Genomic DNA, 21507 nt, shown 5'->3' with positions numbered 1-21507 from the left:
GAGAGAGAGAGAGAGAGAGAGAGAGAGAGAGAGAGAGAGAGAGAGAGAGAGAGTCCAGTGCCATGGAGCACATTTGGGAGTTAGAGGACAACTTGTACCACTTGGGTCTCTCCTTCTACCATGGGTCACCCTGACGACTAAGCCATCTTTCCTGCCCTTCCGATCTTTTTAATGAGGCCAAGTAGGGTCATCAGTGGCCAGAACCCTGACTCTCAAGGGCAGAGACTTCTATTTTAGCTGTGTGTGACTCTTGAGTATCTGAGTTGGTAAGTCATTCAATCTCTTTGATCCTCAATTTTCCCCCAGAGTTAAAGAGGCAGGACCTTCTAGGGCTAGCCCATGGAGACATTCCCCGGGAATGGGGCCCAGGGATGAAAGCATGAAGCTCCTGGCATCAGAAAAATGTAGTCTAGGCCATAGTCTCCATAGAGAAGCCAAGGTTGGTCTACACTGACTGGAAGTGGGAGACGCTTTTGCTTGAAATTCTGAGAGTATTTACATCCTATTCCGGAGTAACATATACTTATGCACACACTCACAAACGGCTGTTTTGCTCCAGACCTATGAAAAGCACAGGTTCTCAGCGAAGGGTTAACCCTTCGATTTTTAGGAAACCCCAGCTTGAGGCAGGTTTCTGCCCATCACCCTAGTTTGAAAAGTGAAACCCTGGACATTCCGGGCTCTGCACCATGGAAGCCTCTAACACACCCAGGTCTCTTGAATCAGCTTAGGGTGCCCCCTGCTGGGGCCCTGTGCAGTAGGTCCAGCCTGGGTAGCCTTTCTAGTCAAGGGCCCACATACACACTGGCCAGAAACAGACCCCGGATGGTACTCACGTAAACGGCGATGTTCTGGGGGGAGAGTTTGAAGAGGGGAAACTGCAGCAAAGACACAATAGCAGACAGAGCCATCGCCAGCCCAAACAGCTTTCCAAAATGCTCTGAAGGGAAACTAGGGGAAGACAGACAGAGGTTTCGTGAGTTTTACAGCCCTCTGGCTCCAAGCAGAATTTATTTAAGAATGCTGAGCATCCAGCTCTCCTATCCTGGGCCTGCTGTTCACTCACCCACATGAGCCTTCCCTTCTCCCACTCTGCTCAGGCCTTCTAACCATAAGACCAGAGCACGGTAATGGGCCCTGGGAAAACAGAAGGGTCCGGGACCCAGCCTGTGCCTGGGAAAGACAGATGGAGTGCAAATGAAGGAAACAAGAACAGAGTGCGAAGGGCACGAAGAAGGGAAAATACCTTTGTAACTCTTCTCTGGGAGTTAGGATAGAAGCTGGTAGTGAGGGCTGAGTAAGACAAAGACTCTCACTGGACACAAAGCCTCTGGTGTGTGAACACTCCGTCCTTCCCACCTATCAGTCTCTAGCCAGCACCCCTTCTTCACATGCCCTTGGACCTGGTCACCTCCAGGCCCACCCCACTCCCTTGCCCCAACATCACTTACGCCAGCGTGAGGAAGGCAGCGTTGCACCCATAGAGGAAGGAGCGGCTGATGACTTGCAGGATGAAGGTGGCGTACTGCAGCTGGATGACAGGAATGGAAGCACACAGGATAAAGCCCAGGCACAGCAGAGACGTCAAGGCCAGTGAAGGCACCGTGGAGCAGAGAGCAGCTGCCGAGGGGGAGGAGCCTGGTTCAGAAGGGAAGAGAGGGTGTGAGCAGGAAAAAAATCAGAACTGTCCAAACAGAACCAGGTCTCATTCTCAACACCAGCTCCTCAGTGTTGCTGACTCTCCGCCTACATGTCAATCAAATGTGCCTGCTCCTCCCAGTTTCCTGGGGCTCCCTAACTCACTCACAGAAGGAGTGGCCTCTGAACAGGTTGCAGACCACTCTTGCTCCCTGCAACCCGGAATCGGAGACAATGATGATGCCTATTATTGTTATCATTATCTTTGTCATTTATAGCACAACTGGTGACCCGGTCATAGCAAAGGACCGGAAACAATCTGAACTGTCACCAACGGAGGAGATGGTACCAAGTCCGAGCCAGCCACGTAACAGAGAGCTGGGCGGCAGCTACAGGGCGAGACGGGTCTCAGAACAGAGAGGCGTAGAGAAGACAGCTGCACAGCTGTGCGAATGGCGCTCTGCCTTTTATCCAAGGAAGGAGGCATACAGAAATATGTCTATGTAGGTGTTTATTGTGTTTTAAAGAAAAACAGTAAAATGCTCACAAAAAGGGGCAAATAAAGGAAAACAAGCAGAGAGGGAACTCAACATCTTGTTTCCCAGTTTTAGTTTTGAGGAAATGTAAATGTTTAATTTAGGAAGTGTTTTCAATAAAGTGCAAACAGGAAGAAAGCAAGCAAAGCAATCCCAAGATATCAGAAATAGCAACAACAACAACAACAAAAATGAGACCAATGAACATAGCTCCATGTTTAGTTGGACTCGTGTGTGTGTGTGTGCATGCTCATGTGTGAGTGCACGCGTGTGTACGTGTGCATGTACACATGTGTATGTGTGTGTGCATGTGTGTACGCGTGTGTATGTGCACGTGTGTGCTTGTGTGTACATGTGCATGTACATGTGTGTGCATTGTGTACATGTGTATATGTGCGCGTATGTGTATGTGCATGTGCGTGTACACGTGTGTATGTGCGTACATGTGTGTACTCGTGTGTGTGCATGCTCATGTGTGAGTGCACATGTGCTTGCGTGTATGTACATGTGCATGTACACATGTGTATATGTGTGTGCATGTGTGTACATGTGTGTATATGTGCGCTTGTGTGCATGTATGCATGTGCATGTACACGTGTGTGCATGTGTGTGCATGTGTGTACATGTGTGTATATGTGCGCGTGTGTATGTGTATGCATGTGCATGTGGGGGGGTGCAAGCTGCCTTCCTCACACTGGCGTGAGTGAGCTTGGGGAAAAGGGAAGTGGGCTGGCAGTGAAGAAATTGTGGAGTGGGATGGGTCAGCATATGAGGAAGGGGCACTAGCTAGAGACTGATGCAGGTGAAAAGAATGGAGCATTCACACCTGAGTGTGCACGCATGTGCCTAGATGAGTATGTGTCACTGCAGTTTAAAAGAAAAAACAGAGGAGACTGTGAGCGTGCAGAAATATTTCCTATGAGAGGATGACAAAAACGCAGAAAGAGACTGGGGGTGGGGGCAGGAAGAGGAGGTGGGGCCGAGGGGGCAGGAAGAGGAGGTGGGGCCGAGGGGCAGTAGGGATGAGGGATGAATAGGAATAGCATATACCAAATGTATGAAATGCCACAAGGAAGCCTACAATACTGCATGCTAACTGTAAAAATTACTTTTAAGAAGAATGAGCGTACACAGAGTGAGCAAAGCACCCAAGCTGAGGTCTCTAAAGGCTGTTTCTTATAGAGACCTAAGAATATTTGGACAGATGAGCGTTTCAAGCCTGGTGCAGGAGACAGGTCCAATTCAACAAACCTGATCCTCTCCCTGTATTAGAAGGCAAGGACACTGTCTAAAGTTAGTAAGTCCTGTCTGAAGGTCCCACAAAGACACTGTAAGATTTTACAGGCCTGATGAGGGTCTGTAAAATGGCTTAGCAGGTAAAGGTGCCTGTCACCAAGCCTGGCGATCTTCATTCCATAGCCCAGAGCCACATGGTGGAATGAAAGAGTTGAACCCCACAAATTGTCCTCTGAACTTCACAGATACACTCCGGCATACACCCCCCCACACACACACACAAATAAATATATAAACAAAATGAAAAAATTTTAAGCTAGACATGGTAGTACACACCCCAATCCCAGCACTTCGGGGGGGGGGGTAGTCTATAAAAGACTAGTGAGGGCCAGGATTGTGGTTCTGAGGGACAGCACTTGCCCAGCACAGCACAGCACAGGAGAAGCCCTGAGCCCCGTCTCCAGCACTGAAGAAGGCAGAGAAGAATGGGAGCACGCATTAGATACATTGTGTGGTTAAAAAAAAAAAAATTAAACAAAACAATCCTCCCTCAAAAGAAAAAAAAATCGGGTATGATTCTATCTCATGGTATACACATATGAAATTCTCAAAAATAAAGTTTTCAAAAAAAAATAAGTTTTAAACATCCTGATTAAACAGGAGGAAGGCAAGCGTCTCCTTCAGCATGAAGAACAGTCCGAGAAATCGTGTCTTTTGGAGGAATCGTATCTGCTAAAAGCTGAAGACGGAAGTAGCACTCTAATCAGATCATGGGTCTCAAATTGATCACAGTGGTTGTGAAATCATTAGTTGCTCGGGCTGATGGGAAGCTCCATAACAGATAGATCAGACTGTCAAATTCTGAAGCAGCTGACCTATGTCAGCGCTGTAACAGCAAAGACCGCGGGCTAGCAGGGGCCTGCAAAGGAACCAGAGAAAGGCCACAACTCCATTCCCACGAATTCTTGCCAGAAAAGAAAAATTGAGTCTCCTCCAAGCTTCGAATCTGCCTATTTACAGGAAATGTCCAATCAAAGGAACCCATTCACGAAACACCCAAAGGATGCCAAGACCAAATGTGGGAAATCTGACAGGAAAAATATTCCACTCTCTTCAACAAATAACTAACATAAATCGTAAAGGAAGAGTATCGGGGTGAGGGATAGAACTCAGTGGTAAAACATTAACTGCGCATGCGTGAGACTCGGAGTTCTGTTCCCGGTACCAGAGAAAGAAGAGGAAGAAAGGTCTATTCGCTGGGCTTGGGGGGGGGGGGACTGTCAGCCCCGCACTTGGGAAGTGACAGCAGAAGGACCAGGAGTCCAAGGCCTCGACTACAGAGTGGGTTCAAAGCTAGCCTTGGTTACATAGTAACTTGGAGCCTAGCCTAGGCTAGAGGAGGCCCTGTCTTAAACAAATAAATGTTTAAAAATAAAGATGCCAAAGACACATCAATTGAACTTTGTCCTTTCAACTTCATGCGGACTTTGTAAGGAGACACTGAACAAGCCAGTCATGAAATAATATACCGAGGACCGTAAGGAGATTTGAAAAGCAGATGCGTACTAGAAAATATTAAGAAATCAATGGGGATTTTCATGGTGATATTTATTTAAGAGGGACTCTGTTAAGGAGAGTCTATGAAGTATTTGCAAGTAAATACGGTATACTGTCTAAGCTTGATTTCAAAATACTGCTGCAGGGCTAGAGTGTAGAGAGCAGGGAAGGGGAGCAGGCAACGCGAACAGTAAACCAGTGTTCTCTTCCTCTACCCCTTATCCTCCAGCTCCCAAGGGGTAAAAGGCCCAGCATCCTTCTGCTCTGCCAGTCACACCTAAGGATCACATTCTAACCCTCTAAGGCACAGTGAGTAGGATCCTTCTCACGATCTCCCCAGGTTTTTCCTGCAACTCCCGTGCACTCTGCATTCTGATTAGCTTCAATAGCTTGCAGGAAGGATCCAGATTCCTGAATGCCTGTTCTTTCACCACTGCCATGCCATGGTGCCCCTCAGCCACCATCAGGCCCCTTGCTTTTCCTCCAGTCTTTGTGTTTTCCATCCTGGTTTAGGAGCCACTCCCTCTGCCTTCCCTAGCAACTTTGTTTCACCCAGAACAGGAAATATACCCTGCTCAGTATCCAAATCCCTTTGCCTGCTAGCAGAGGCTCCCGGACTCACAAGTGAAGCTACATCCGAAACCCAAAATACCGTCAATTTGAAAATGCATTTAATACACTTAGCCTATGAGGTATCGTGGCTCAGTGTATGCTAGCTCAAATGTGCTCAGAACATTTCACGTGGGGTAGTCGGGGGACGACAAAACCACCTAACAGAAAGCCTACTATACAATGAAGTGCTGACTCTCTCGTGTAGTCTGTAGACAATAAAGACAGATACAGAATGGATTTGTGGGTGTGATTTTTGTCTCATCGTAGACACAACACTCCGTCGTTTACGGACCATCTGCCATAACGCGTGGATGGTAACTACCTGATTACCTTGCCCCACCCTCTGGATTAGGAACAGCTTCGGAGGACAAGATACTCCTGTCTCATCCATTGAAAGGTCCTCACAGGTCTGGTACTGTGCCTGCCACAAAATGGATGACCAAGGGCTGAATGGCTAAATGAACAAGTTCAGGGAGGAAGACTAAAGCAAAGATAAGCAGAGTGTGGAAGTCTGCCAAGAGCTCACTCCTGGCTCCCAGTCTTACCTGTTTTCTTGGCTTCCTTCTGATACTTCTGTTTAAGACGGTCCATGAGCATGCCATTCCAGGGGGCACACAGCACCCCGAAAAACTGGGTGATGGCGAAGGCATTTGTGAATGTGCTGACTGCAGAGAGGATTTGGGCAGGGAGAAATTTTCAGGATAATGTACAAGAGAAGACTCTCCCATCCTGCCTTTTTCTTCCCCAGCCCCACTCCCCAGGCCCTCAGAAACCCTCCTGGAGCACACGACTCCATGGGCACAGCACCTATTCCTGAGTCCCTACCTGAGACCAACCGGGAGACGGCTTCGAAGCCCACCACATACCTTGCACACTGTCAGTCCCAGCCAAGCTGGTTAATAGAGAGTTGAGAGTGCCAATGAAGAGGTAATGCCATAACTGTATGGTGGACAGCCACACCACATGCAAGATGAACCGGCGTGACAGTGCACAGCTTCGAAAAGACCGTTGCTCCTGCTGCTGCTGCTGCTGCTGCTGCCCTGGTCCAGAGCTCTCTGATGGAGAAACAAAGTTGTGGGCATCAGTGACAGAGAAAGAGGAGAGGCTAGATGGGCCAGAGTGGCCCTTCACAAGACAGTCTCAGGCCTGAGCTCACCTTCCGTGCTTGTCTTCCATGAGCTACCTAAACTCCCTCTGCCCCTCCACCCTGCTTTGTCATCTTGTCCTTCCACCTCGGACGGCTCTCCTCCTGTTCTTCCGTGTCCTGAAATTTGATCTGTCTCTCACAGTCTACTCAGTGACTGTACCTTCCTGATCTTTCTCAGCCAGGTTGGTAAGATGAAAGACAAGGACACAGTACGGACTTGTGATGAACAGCTATTGCTCTGGCCTGTTCTGTGTCCCCTGCCTTTCTTTTGGCCTCAGAGTCTCTCATTTCCTTGGGACTCCCCTGCTACTCCTGGTTCCATTGAGACCATGACTTAAATGTTCTGTTCCTCAACCAGTTGACCTGAGAAGGTAGGCTGGCTAAAGACTACATGAATGCCAAGAGGCAGCCTGGTTTCACACCTCTGTAGCCTGGCAACTCACTTTCCTCTTGACTATGTGAGCCTTCCACAGTCCTCTGACTCTTTTTATTGTTTGAGGCAGTGTTTGATGTAGCCAGGACTGGCACTGAACTCAATATGTAGCTAAGGCTGACAGTGAACTTCTGATCCCATTACCACAATGTCCAGATGTATGCAGTGCTGGGATTGAACCCAAGACTTTGCACATGCTAGGCAAGGGCTCTACTGACTGAGCTACATCCCCGGCCCCTATTCTTTTTTAACAAATAAATTTCATTGTGTGTATTTAAGGCATACAACATGCTGTCATCGGGTACATATAGATAGTAAAATGGTTACCATGGCAAAGCAAATTAACATATCCATCATCTCATATTGTTGCCCATTTTTTTGTGTGCCAAGAACAGCTAAAATCTGCTCATATAGAAAGAAAAAAAAAACAATCTCAAATACAATGTAATTCTATTAACTGCCCTGCTCTGGAAACTGCTTTCTCCTGCCCAGCTGCTACTTCTGCCCTATGACCTGCCTCCCTCCATTCCCTCCTCCCTCCTCCTATTTTTACTTCTACTGCAGCCAGAGATGGTTTATAATATTCATAACCAAAGACTCAGAGCAGACAGAAGAGGGAAAGGAGGAAGCCATGAAGAGGGGACAGATGGAAAGGGGTCAGATCCAAGAGACGTAAAGAAATGGAGACGCAGATGGCAGCCTTGGTGCCCTGGGATCCCAGGAGAGTCAAGACCAGGATGTGCGAATCAGGGCACTGGAAGGTAGATTTCAGCGTAAGGAGAGTTGAAGTGCGTGGGTAAGGGAAGAAAGAAACACTAAAAATATACAAAGGTTGGTCTTCCTTGACTGGCCTGGCCTCATTCTGAGCCCCTGGGAAGATGTCCCGGAGTTAAGAGCAGACACGCACGGGGCTGCCAGTGTCTGTGGGAGACGTGGGAAAACCAATAGAACTCACCTTCCTTTGATGAAAGCTCCTTTGACTGCAGCTCCTTGGTTTCATGCTCAGCCGCTTCCTTCTCTTCCTTTCTAGTGCCAAACCTAGAACACAGGCTGAGGAAACAGAAGCCCGGGCAGTCGGGCCAAGCACTGTGAGCAAGCTGGATCAAACCCAGACCAGAGCCAACAGTGAAGGGGATCCTTATTGTACCGCACATGGAACCTTGTTGGACAAGTAGCAGCCCAGGCCAAGTACATCAGAATGTCTACTGGCTAAGGGCCAGCTTTCCATTTTTGTTTTCTTTTTTATTGTAATGATCTGATTGATTCTCATAGGCAGACGAGTTTGGGGTACACGGGAAACATGGAAGAGGGTGGATTTTGCTACACATCTCAGCTCTGACTCTTTCTCATTGGGCTCCAGCTTACCCCTCAGAGCCTCATTTTTCAGAGTTGGACAGCAAAGGCAAGGCATGGGAAAGGTGACCATGAGAATGGAACTCAAAGAGCACATGGGGGCATCACAACAGCAAGTGAGCAGAAACTGAGGATGGCGCCTTGGCTCCCTATAGCTGGCAGCTGACGTGACTGTGGTATCCACCTCCTCTGTCTTGTCCCTGGCAATGGACTATGCCCGTTTCTCATCATCACCTAGGCTAGACACGTGAACTGCTTCAGCCGAGAGATTGTAGTATACAAATGACACATCAACATAGCATATAAGTGACACATCAATGTAGCATACATGTGACACATCAATGTAGCATACAAGTGACACATCAATGTAGCATACAAGTGACACATCAATGTAGCATACAAGTACACATCAATGTAGCATATAAGTGACACATCAACGTAGTATACAAATGACACATCAACATAGCATACAAATGACACATCAATATAGCATACAAGTGACACATCAACATAGCATACAAGTGACACATCAATGTAGCATACAAGTACACATCAATGTAGCATACAAGTGACACATCAATTCCAAGTTGAAGCTCCAAAGAACCGTGGGCATTTCTGCCCCCTCTCTGAACCCTGGAACCACTGTGTGTGCACACCCAAGCAAGCCTGCTGGAGCATTAGACTATGACACCTCCATACTTGTCACTCCAAACCCAATGTCAGTTAGGGCATGGCAGACCAGCCAACTCCCAGCTAACACATCAGATGATCAGAGGCATGAATGATAAGATCATCCAAGTCTGGCTCTGATGTAAGAAATAAATTCTTAGGATCTGGAGAGATGATTCAGTCATTAGAAGGACTTTCTGCTCTTTCAGAGGATCCAGGCTTGGTTCCCAGCACACACAGCAGCTCACGTCTATCTGTAACTCTAGTTCTAGGGGACCTGATACTTACTTATGACCTCCGTGGGCACCAAACACACACATGAGACACATTCATTTACACAGGCAGAGCTCTCATACACATAAAATAAAAATTAGTAATTTCTTTTAAGAAGGAAGGAAGAAAGGAAAAATAACTGCATGGTATCCTTGTCATGCAGGAGTAGCTAACTAATACACTCTTCTGTAACACACACAATCGTTCCTTTTTCCTGCCTCAGATGAGGTGAGGCCTTGGCCAATCATGCTTACCCATAACTGTAGTTGGGAGGCAATGGGTAGGGGATATGTTCCCGAGGCATCAGGAGAAAAGTGCGTCCAACATGCCAGACACTGCAGACAGACAGGAAGAGGAAGGAAGCCCTGAGGCTGATGTCGCGTTCATGAAGGAGCTATGGAGAGAGGAACAACTCATCAGAATAACACTAGGGCTCACAAGAGTGTTATAGACCATGGTCAAAGGTGGAGAGAAAAAGTGTCTGTGGGTAAGCGAATGAATAAACAAAATGTCATATGGCTACTTGACAGAGTATTATTTGGCCTTTAAAGGGGGAAGGCTATCATGGCACAATACGGATAAACCTTGAGAACAAGACATCAAGTGAAGATAGCCAGTCACAGAAAGACAAATTCTGTATCATTCTACCTACAAGAGATTCCTGGAATAGTCAGTCTCATATAGAAAGTAGAATGTAGTTGTTAGAGGTTGGAACGGGGGTAGGAGTAATGAGGAACTTGTGTTAACAGGTACAGGGTTCCAATTTTATAACATGAAAATTTCTGGAGATGAAGGATGGTGCTGGTTGCTCAGCAGCATAAATGTACTTAATACTACTAACCTGAGCACTTAAAAACTGGTTATGGGTCAGCAGGATGGTTCATTGGGTGAAGCTGCTTGCTACCAAGCTTGGTGATCTGAGTTTCTCGCCCACAACCCACACGATGGATGGACTCCCTCAAGGTGTCTTCTGACCTCCGCCAACATGCTCTGCCCACCCCCGAACACACACACACACACACACACACGCACACGCACACATACATCAATAGATAGTTTTTTAAAATCCTGATAGCATATTTTATGCTATATGTATTTTATCACATGTGAAAAGTGTAGGCGGCAGAAGCTGGAAGCCGCATTTCTAAAAAGCTCCAGCACAGCCTCCTTCCTGCCCTCCTGGAGCTGCCCAAAGACTCCTGGTCCTCACCATCCTTCCCTTAGGGCCCAGGAAGCAGCCTTGTGGCACCTCCTCACATGACTCTCTGAGATCTTTTAGTCTAATGCTATTCCTCTCCAATTGCAAGACGTCCTTCCGGCCAACTCTTCACACAAGAGTCCAGCTTGTCACTGGGCTGAGCTCGCAGAGGCCAGTCGAAGAGAGGGAGGAGGGATTAAATGAGCAAACGGGTCAAGGCCATGGTGGGGAAATCCACAGAGACAGCTGACCTGAGCTAGTGGGATCTCAGGGACTCTGGACTGACAGCTAGGAGCCTGTAGCCTGCATAGGACAGAACTAGGCCCTCTGAATGTGGGCTACAGTGGTGCAGCTTGGGCAGTCTGTGGGGCCACTGGCAGAGGACCAGGATTTATCCCTAGGGCATGAACTGGCTTTTTGGAGCCCATTTCCTATGGAGAAATACCATGCTCAGCCTCGAAGGGGTGCGGGATTCTGCCTCAACTTGATATGCCAAACTTTGTTGACTCCCCAGGGGAAGCCTTACCCTTTCTGAGGAGTGGATGGGGAGATGGAAAGGGGGTGGGTGGAAGGTAGTAGGGGTTGGGAGGAGGTCAGGGAGGGGGAAGTGTGGTTGGCATGTAAATGAAAAGAAAGTTTTAGTAGAAAATAATAATAAAAAGACTATTTAAAAAAAAAGGAATTCAGCTTATAAAAGACATCTGTGGGAAGCCACAGGGCCACTCTCCCTGGGTTTCCCGGAGTGACTCACACAACAAAGGGAACCTCTAAATTCCTCAACTTCCAGGTTTGAAACCGCGAAGTGAGACAAACCTCAGAGGCCACAGAGAAAGCAGCTGAGACCTATTGAACTAAGACTCCCACTCCTGCCCCAGCTCTTCCCTCCCCGCTCTGAAGAGGAGATACATCAAGGCAAGGGAACCTGGGACGTGGCTCTTGCACCAGCCACAGAGGGTCTAGCGAGCCCCGGGCAACTCAGACTCTGCCCAAGGTGCTCAGGGGACTAAGTGAGGTTCGTGAGCCCAGGGGTGGTCTGACCGAAGCCCAGAGAGAGTGCCAGCCTGAGCAGTTTGGGGTCCGCCGCTTTCCCTCCTATTGCTCCCCACTGGGTCACTGCGTCCCCACTGGTCACCTCGTAATCAAAGGGTGGTTATGACAGTGTCACCTCCCACACCCTCCATCCCACTGCAGCTTCAAAGAGGAAGAGCAGAGAAAGAGGGGAAGAAGGGTTTTGTTGTTGCGAAAAGGCCAGGTAGGCTCGGAGCTCACTGCATAAAATGACCTTGAACTTCTGGTCCTCTAGCCTTCCTCTGCCTTGTGGTGGGGCAGCAGGCATGATACCCAGCCTGAGTATACAGTGCTGGGAGTTGAACCAGGCTTTGTGCATGCGAGGCAGGCATTCTAACTATTGGGTTAGTCCCAGCCTCAAGGTTTTCTTTCTACTCTGCTCTCACCCTTCCTCAAGGAGGAAACGTCCCCTCAAGTTAGGCACTATACACTCGCTTCATCTCATTTGCAGGGGTTTTATGACAAGCCCAGCTCCATCTGTCACTGGTGGCAGAGACAGAGCTTGCCGTGGTTACCTTAGCCCAATCAGAACCCATCCCATGTGTGACATAAGGCACTAGCAAGATAAAGCTGTTAGCAATGACAAACACTAAAATCATTAGCAAAGCCAGGTCTGTGGTTCCTGCCTGTAACCTCAGCACCGGAGAGCCTAAGGCAGAAAGACAGAGAGCTTGAGGCTAGCCTGGGCTCCAAGATTCAATCCAGCCTGCCCTACACAGTCAGATGCTGTCTCAAAACCAAATTACTCGAAGCTAGGTATCGTGACACATGACTATAATCTCAGCACTTGGAAGGCCGAGGAAGAATGATCACGAGTTTGAGAAAAAAGTGGACTCCACAGTGAGTCTTGGGCCATCTGAAGAGGCCTTGTCCTAAATAATAACAACAATTAATTAATTTAATTTAATAAAAACAAAACCATTAGCAGAATGATTGTTAATGGGCTACTAACATCCTTGCCAACTGTTTGTTCTCTGACATTCATGGCTAGCCCTTGGAAGAACTAGAAAGACCTTTGTGTGGTTTCCAAGGTCCCCACTGGTCCTTCCTACCCCCTTCCCAAAGCTGCAGCTCACTCAGGAAATGCCCCCTCCGACAGAGTCCCCAGTTTCTGTCCTTCCCTGACTCAAGGATATCATGATCACATTTTCCTTCCTAGCTAAGAGAGTATAGTCTTAAAGTAAAGAGGGGAGCTCAGTGATCACAGCTCACCCCCAGAAAAAGACAGGCCTTGGTGCAAATTCAAATCCCATGGTTACCAGCGCGGTACCTGAAACTCAACTGTGTCACCTGAGGAATGGGAGTTAAATTATGCCTTGAAAGCTGGCAGACACCATTGCAGGACAGGACGTGGAATAAATAAGGGCTTGGGGGCTCAATAAGTGTTGAGTAATATGGGTGTGACGATGTAGGTGACAGTGTGCAGAGCCAGAGGACAGCCTCAGGCACCGTGATTCCTCAGGGGACAGGGTCTCTCGCTGGCCTTGGGATTTGCCACGTGAACGAAGCTAGCCCAGAGAATCACCTGTTGCCGACACCCACGCCAGGATTACAAGCACACACCTGTACACTCTGCTTTTTTACACGGGCTCTGGAACTCTAACGTGGGTGCTTGTGCCCACACAGGAGTCAGTTAGTCCCTGGACTGTCCCCTCAGCCCAGCTACGGGTATTTTTACCTTAATGATGAGGAAGACTACGGAGGAGGAGTCAAACGCTCCATTGTACAGGGTGATGATGGTTGAGCGGTGTTTTCCAAAGAGATTCCCGATCTGGGAAGGACAAATCGAGCTGATTTATTTAATCACGGAACAGTTATTTTCCCTCCTTGGCACCCAGTTTGGGCCAGACATGATTAATATCCCAACCACTTTCCCCCCAGTTCCTCCCACCCTGGTTTGGGTCAACCCCTCTGGAAACAAATGATGTCCCCATCTCTCCCAGGTTCCTGGGATAAGGGGAACAAGCTCACACCTGTAGGTTGGTGATGAGAAACAGGATCCCTCCCACCGCGAGCATGGGCATGGCCAGGAAGAGCAGCAGGGCAGTGTCTGGAACCATAAAAGTCACAGGAGTGGTGATCTCATTGCAGCCCAGAGCCCCTGAAGATGTACACACTCCTCTCTGCTCCAGGAGGCTCCAGCTCCTACCAGGTTTAGATTCTCAGAAATACTTGGAGTTCATTTCAGCAGCCTGCTGGTATCCTTTGAGGGCTTTAGGGAATGGTCAACAGACTACCCAGTCATGCCTGCTGAGATGTCCTGAGACCCTCTTCTCCTCACCAAAGATGGTCCTGGGTCTCTGCTATACCACAGACGCCTGCTCCATCACTGCGGGAATCGGTCCCCCAAGTCCAGCCTCAAAACCATGCAGGACCATAACCTTGGGTGACCTTCTGAATCTGCCCCACTCTCCTCCCTGCTGCACAGACACAAGAGACTCTGCCCTGCCTCACTGGGGTCTGTGAAACTGAGAGAGATGCCTGTGACCTTTCCCTCTGTGAAACTTTGAGCGCTGCCTTTGTGGTGAGATTGGCATCAGAGATGCTGCATGGAATTAAGTGTGCTCCTGGTTCTAAACAACACAACAACAAAACCCAACAAGTCAGCAAAACTGACATGTGAGCAACATGTTAGTGTTCGGCAGTCATCTGTAAACGACTCAAAATCACTGAAAACGTGACTTTTAAGAGGAACAAATTTGGCCGGGCAGGGGCATCCTGTACCTTTAATCCCAGCACTCAGGAGGCAGAGGTGTGTGAATCTCTCTGCATTTAAGGCCAACCTGGTCTATAGAGAGGGTTCCAGGACAGCCAGGGCTACACAGAGAAACCCTGTTGCACCAGGTAATCCAAAGCTTGTTGGTATATTAGGTCTGTGCTAGCAATCTCAGTTTGGGGGTTTTGTTTGTTTGTTTTTGGATTTTTTTGGCAGCAGGTCTACATTTGTGTGTGTGTGTGTGTGTGTGTGTGTGTGTGTGTGTGTGTGTGTGTGTGTGATGTGCACACACACTGGTATATCTGCGAAGGCCAGGGGACAATTTTTGGAAGTTGGTTCTCTCCTTCTACCATGTGGGTCCTGGGAATCAGACTTGGTGGCAAGCACCTTTGCCCACTAGGACACCCTTATCATCCTTTACGAAACCATTGTCCTCGGTCTAGGGAAGCTCTGGAAAGAGATGATTCTAGAGATGACTCACGCTGTTTGCCATTCACTTTCTGCCGTTAACAAATGTACATCTCCTAATGAGCTAAAGACTGGGGACCAGTTTCACGATAAAATCACCCTAGCCTCAATACTGACTCCAGAATAAAAGTCCTGATTTTTGGAGGAAGAGCAACTTTTGCTGGGCTGGGTTGGGCTGGTGTAAAGGTTTGAATAAGGATGGCCCTTATAGGCTCATATATTTGAATGCTAGGTCATTAGGGAGTGGGGTTACTTGACAGGAACTAGGAGGTGTGGCCTTGCTGAAGGAAGTGGTCACTGGGGAGGTGGGCTCTGGGGTTTCAGAAGCCCAAGCTAGGCCCAGTCTCTCTCTCTCTCTCTCTCTCTCTCTCTCTCTCTCTCTCTCTCTCTCTCTCATCTCAGTTTCTGTCCCCCATAACAAAGGGAAGAAGACAGACAACTGGCATTTCCAGACTTTTATAGTAATCAATGGAAGCATTTTTCATTTGTGTGTGTGTGTGTGTGTGTGTGTGTGTGTGTGTGTGTGTGTGCAACAGGGTTGTCAATTTTGATTCTGCTAACTGAAGATATGTTCAGAATTACCTGGCAGGTTACAAAACAACAAGAAAGCATTTTAATGCCATGTAGATACAATTCTTTCCTCAGTAGAATAAATGTCTCACAGACAAGCAACAACCCGGCAACTCTTAGGGACTCTTTCAAATTGTGCATCTCTGAAAATACCACAGGCCCTCTGCCTTCGGCACCTGTTCTGCTCACCCCCTCCCCCAGCCTGTCTCTCCCACCCACCTGTGGGCACTCACCCGCAGAGGTGAAGGCAATGGTGAGTGTGGCACAAGTGTAGAAAAATCTGAAATACAGAAGCAGCCAATTAAAAGAAGAAACTTGAGGATCAACCAGGAACCTCCAACATTGGATAGAACTCGACTGCATTCTCAGCCAAGGAACTCCAGAGACACAGACACTTCCGAGAGGCCTCTCAGCACCAGAGAAGTCAGTCCTGGTAGACTGAGATGTGGCCTTGTCTCCACAGATGGTTTGAGAGTAAATCTCAATTGTAGACGTGATAAGAACCTAGAACCGCCCGGCATTGAGACGATTATATTAACTGATATGGGAAGACCCATCTTGACTTGGGTGAACCATTCCCATGGCAGGGGATCCCGGACTACATAAAACAAGGAAAGTGAGCTCAGCATTCGTCCTCTGCATGGCCACAGATGCATGTCAACAGCTCCCTTGGACTCCTGCCGTTGGGACCTCCCTACCATGATGGACTGGAGCCTGGAACCATGAGAAAGGGCTTCCTCCCTTAAATTTGCTTTTATCACGGTATTTTTTTCCTCGTCACAGGAAAGTCATTAAGACATGGATTTTGCTCCTCCCAGGCTCTAGGGCTAAACCGGGAAGTGCTGGCTAATAAGCTCAGCTGACAACAATGTGATGTGTACAAGACTCAGGAGCATGGTGGGCAAAGCCCAAGCAGGCCCCCTTGTCCTGAGGCCAACCACTTGGGAAAGGGGTTGATGCCTAATCTGCAAATCGAAACCTTGGATTCTAATTCCTCCTCCACAGAGGACTTTGAACGAGGCTCTGCCTTTCTCTGGGCCTCAGTGGTTCTTTTCTGGAGAAGGAAATGGTTAGTGACCACATGCAACCAAGAACTGCTACTACGCATTTGAATTCACAAAATCATAGACAGAGCAAAAATGCTATCAAGATTGTGTGTGTGTGTGTGTGTGTGTGTGTGTGTGTGTGTGTGTGTGTGTGTGACTGGACTTTCTGGTTATTGAGAGAAAGGCTGGATGTACCTGGATCAGACTGATCTAGATTCCAAATGCAAAGCAGTTGAGTTCGCAGCTAGGGGTGTGGCTTAGAAGTTGTGGTGGCTTCAATGAAAATGCCCCCCATAGGTTCACACATTTATGTCCCTTGGTTCCCAGTTGGTGGAAAGAACACAAGGCACAGCCTTGTTGGAGGAGGTGTCACGGGTGCCTGGCTGTGGCACTTCAAAAGCCTGTAGCCACCCCAATTGTACTCCCTCTTCCTGCTTGTGGATCCAGACGTGAGCATTTATCTGCTGTGCAGTTACCTAAGGTCATGCCCTCCCTCACCATCATAGACTCTGGAACCAGAAGCCCAATGAAATGCTTTCTTTTATAAATCGCCTTCGTCATTTTTTTTGGTTGTTGTTGTTTATTTTTGTTTTTTTGTATTATTTGACCACAGCAATAGAAAAGTAACCAGGACAGAAGCAGACACTTCCTTGGCTGGCATGGAGCCCTGGGTTCCACTTCCAGCAGTATAAAAAACAGCCAAGTTCAAGGGATTCTTGGAAAAAAAATCCTAAGGTTCCAGGGCCCTCTGAGAGGTGGAGGACTTTGTAAACATAGATAACGAAAGCCGTACCATAAAAAAGAAGTTCAAAGGAGGCATGGTGGGGAAGAGGCAAAAGGAAACGAAAATTCAAGCTTGTCTGACTTAGCTCACTATTCTCCAGAAAGCTTAAAGTATAAGGAACTTGCTTTACTCTGTTTTCCCAGCCTGACAGCTCTTCACATCTGTACCCCTGCTTTAGGCTACACCAGGGATCAGCAGCCCCTGCTTATCAGTGAACTTGGCCAGGAGCATTAGAGTAATCAGGAGGCAGCAGAACCCTGCAAAAGCAGCTTGAGGTTTTTGGCTCATCTGCAAGGGAAACCCCCATGGCAAGAGTCATCTTAGTCAGAGGCAACCTGAAGTTCCACCGTTGGTGTTACCCAGAAAATGATGCACAGGGGAGAATAAATACACAGCCTGAGCTACCCAGACGTGAGGCCCTGCTGGAAAAGAGACTGGGAAAGATTCCAGGAAATCAGATAAGACAAGGAAAGCGGATAGCATCGCTCAACATATTGTTAATTTTGTAACCCTGGCCTCTCAGGAAGTGGAGCATGTAACAGGATAATACATTACTGCCTATAGGGGAAGGCGCAAAGAAAAGGGAACCAAGGGTGTAGGAAGAGGGAGGCCCTTCTCCTTCACGTCTGCCCAGGCTGGAGTTTTAGACTTACATGGCTATCAGGCGGGCCACAGTTGTCTTGAAGCGGTCAAAGATGTAGCCAGTGGGGAAGGTCATGAAGTTGTTCATGAAGGATGCCAGGGTGAAGATGAGTGAGAACTTCTCATCCTGAGCTTTGGAGCCTGGGAAAGGAACGTAAGCCAAAATCGGAATCGCCTAAGTTTCCCACCAGGTTAGTTCCCACATAACACTCCCCTCGGTCTTGAACTGCTTCTCTGATCAGAAAACTAGCTATCAGGTTGTGTTACAATGTAGCGGTCTCTAAGGGCCCCTTCAAAATCTGATACTTCCTTCCTTGACACCCTCTGCACAGAGGATTCTGACAGCCCCTCCTCATAGAAAGGCTGGCAAGATGAATTGGGAATGGGGTCCTTCCCACGCTCTTCCACCTCCCAGGAACCAGTTTCTTCAACTTCCTTTAAGAAACCATCACTGTCCTTACCAGGGGGCCCGGTTGCATTGCTCCTGAGCATGCAGTCCTGTTCACAGGGCTCTGCAAAATACCCTTCTTGTTTGAACACAAACACCAGTGAAGTCCAGCCAAAGAGGACACCAGCGAAACCGATGCATTCCAGCAGCCCAGTCAAGAGAGTGGCCAAGTAAAGGGGCAGGCCCCTGTTTGCCATGGTCTGAGGTGAAGTGGATCCACAAAGCCTCCCCTTAACTTCTGAGACAGGCTGCTGGTAGCGATGTGTGGAAAATTCCTCTGGCAAGCCCTCAAATCCAAAGAGGCCTCTTGCTCTAGCTGTCTCTGGGTTGAGCCAGGAGAACCATGGAATGGTTTAAATGTCTGAATCCTGGAAAAGAAGGCAGAAACAGCCTGGTACTGGAAGCTTGTGGAAAAGCGGTGGGAAGTGATCCTCAGGAGAAGGGCACGATGCTTTGGGAAGTGAAAACTTTCATACATGACAAGGGAATGTGGCTTGTATCTGGAGTTCATTCCCAAACATGGAAAAACAAAACTCAAACGACAACAAAACCAATACTGTTCACATCCCTCTAATTCAAGGCATCTGTGAAACCACGCATGAGTAAGAAGAGGCGAAGAAAGGTAGGTCTCGATGGCAAAGCATGCCGTAGAAGAAAAGACTATTCTGCCCAAAGTATAGGGGAGAGAGGATATCAATAGCTAAAGTAGAAACCAGTAACCTGAACGTCTGAACACAGTCCGCTACAAGGTATATCATACAAATGCTCGGTGTAGCAGCTGGATCTCTTCAATGCGCCAAAGTGAAATAAAAAACTTCTGAAGGTTTTGTGTACTTGTCTCAAGGTCGCCAGGCTAGTTAGTTGGTCACTACGCAAAAATATCCCAACAAGACCCTTGTCTAGGATCACAAGCCCATTCCCTGCTGCCTCTGCTAACATCCATCAACTTCCACCAGGCCCAGAGGTCGGGGCCCCATCCCGCAGCCGCTCTCCCGCAGATCGCTGTCCCAAAAGCCCTACCGCCACCAGACCGCTGCCCTGCCCAGCCCAGGCCGCCCTGACCCGGCCTGCTCTCCTACCCGGTCCTACTGGTGGTCGCACTCACGCTCCTCAGTTTGCTAGTCAAGACAGTTCTTTCCGCACGCGCGCCAAAACTGAGTTTCCCTGCGGTCGTCGCCCCTCCCAGTTCTCTGGTTGTCGCCTCTCGCTCGCCCCCTCCCGGAAGGGCTTGGGACCCGGCCCCTGTCTCCACCACTTCGTGTTTTTGTGTGTGTGTGTGTGTGTGTGTGTTTTTTTTTCAAACCTCTTCTTTTTCCTTCCTCAACAGCTGTCTAGGATCCGGACAGGGTCTCGTTTGCTCTGTTTTGACGGGGTAGCCTTTAGGCTACCCTGCCTCTGCCGCCTCTAACCAAGACAGTTTTAACACAGGTCCAGGCACTGGTCCAGCCGTGGGGATCAAGGGGCACAGCTCAGAGCTCTTGGATGCATGCACATCGTGTTTCCGGCTCTTTACACTGCCCACTTGGGTGGGCACAGAACAGTTTCCCATTCACTCATCAGCTCCCTCCCCGCTCCAAGCTCATAGTCAGAGCTGCCAAGAAAACTCCACCATAAAATCAGGGAGCTGGGATCAGGACAGAAACCGTCATGGGTTGCCTTTTACCCCAAGAACCCCTTTCCTTGCTCCCCAACCCTTGAGGAACAAACGCACCCCCCACCCCCCAACCCCCAGCTGCCACCCAGGTTCTGAGAAAGGCTTCCTGCCAGACTGCGTTGATTAACTATTCATTCATCACCCCATTTTTTATTAATCAAAGACATTTATAATTGCCCGTCGGAGCTTGTGATCAGCATGAGATGGTCAGCCTAACCAGCTGCGGTGCTCACTCCAGCCCACAGCAAATGAGCTGATGTCCTCCTCGACTGTACCACGGCGCTCTCCTCTCCTTTGAAAGAGGGCTTCTTGTGTATTAGCTGCAGACCCCATGCCCAGCTTCCTGGCTCACTGCTCGCTCCAAGGAATAGATAGTAAGACTGTAGGAAGGCCAGCATCCCTTATGTTTTCCAGATCACCGCCAATAACAAAGTATCAAAAAAAGGCTACTCAAGTGACTTGCTGCAGAGGGGAGGTGCTTCCATCCTAAACCGCAGTGACTTCAGAGGTGGCTCCCTAGCTGCCCCACCTGTATAGTGGGTGCATCTTAGTGACTGGAGCTGTCCTTGAGGAGGCTTGAGGAACGTGAAGTACCTTTGAAGCAGAGAAGCAGGATTTCCAGCTCATACCTATCACTGGGTCAGAGAGGGAGCTTTGTAGGGAGTCCTAAAAGGACCTTGCCAAATGTCATGCCACACAGCAGTCCTAACAGGACTTTGCCCAAGGTCATGCCACACAGAGTGAAATCTGCCTGACTCCCAAACTCCTGCTCTTAACTCTCCCAAGCTTGACATCAGATATTTGAACATTGCCGAAAACAAGTCATTTCTTCAAAAATTAAAACAAATACAGAAGAGGGTGAGGATGGGGACCTAAAAGTACAACTCAACACAAAAGGAAGCACAGTGCAAGATTTTCTTTCCCTGCAAGTCACAAAGGCGCTGATAGGAATGCAAGCCCAGACTTCTGCCCTGGGCTCACGCCTCGCTCTCCTGAGGACCTGGTGGATAAGGAAATGGAAACCGCAAAGGAAGAACAGAAAAAAAAAAAAGGTCAAAGTCAAGACGAAGAGAATTTAGAATGCAAATCAGCAGGAGCAGGCAGGAAGGCACAGCTCACAAGTGGGCTAGAGCACAGGGCTCAGAATAGGCAACCCTAGACAAAGCAGTATAGTCTTTTCCTCTCTCAAGTAGAAGCTCCACCCTACACCCCAGTCGACTGCAGATGGCACTGCCCCTAGTATCACGGCCGATGGACAACGCCAAGCATGGAACTTAGAATGTTCTGAGACCTGGTTGCTTCGGCCGCTGCTGCTCTGATCAGCCTACAGCTGCTCTCCAGTGAGGATTTTTCTTGTAACATCAGAGACAGGAGTGATTATAACAAGGTCTGACTTGAGTACCAACATCCCCATCTTTCTCTCTTCACCTCCTTCCCCTGAACTCCATTCCTTTTTTTT

At 48.5% G+C, this 21507-nt stretch overlaps 1 protein-coding gene across 1 annotated transcript in view; it reads right to left on the bottom strand.

The window, feature by feature from the left end:
• Slc43a3 (solute carrier family 43 member 3) overlaps positions 1-19587 on the bottom strand; it is a 21507-nt gene extending 1920 nt beyond the window's left edge. The window contains exons 1-12 of the mRNA XM_005346682.3: positions 19474-19587; positions 18408-18762; positions 17958-18087; positions 15708-15754; positions 13694-13770; positions 13399-13491; positions 9709-9848; positions 8115-8209; positions 6446-6634; positions 6125-6244; positions 1452-1638; positions 837-951 (exon numbers count right to left, since the gene is read on the bottom strand). Of these exons, the coding sequence (XP_005346739.1) occupies positions 837-951; positions 1452-1638; positions 6125-6244; positions 6446-6634; positions 8115-8209; positions 9709-9848; positions 13399-13491; positions 13694-13770; positions 15708-15754; positions 17958-18087; positions 18408-18591 (1377 nt within the window). The 5' untranslated portion in view covers positions 18592-18762; positions 19474-19587. The remainder of the gene's footprint in view (positions 1-836; positions 952-1451; positions 1639-6124; positions 6245-6445; positions 6635-8114; positions 8210-9708; positions 9849-13398; positions 13492-13693; positions 13771-15707; positions 15755-17957; positions 18088-18407; positions 18763-19473) is intronic.
• Positions 19588-21507: the final 1920 nt, after the last annotated feature.

The sequence above is a fragment of the Microtus ochrogaster genome, chromosome 4 (genome assembly GCF_000317375.1).
Source record: "Microtus ochrogaster isolate Prairie Vole_2 chromosome 4, MicOch1.0, whole genome shotgun sequence".
NCBI lineage: Eukaryota > Metazoa > Chordata > Mammalia > Rodentia > Cricetidae > Microtus > Microtus ochrogaster.
This window is presented reverse-complemented; position numbering and strand designations above follow the sequence as displayed.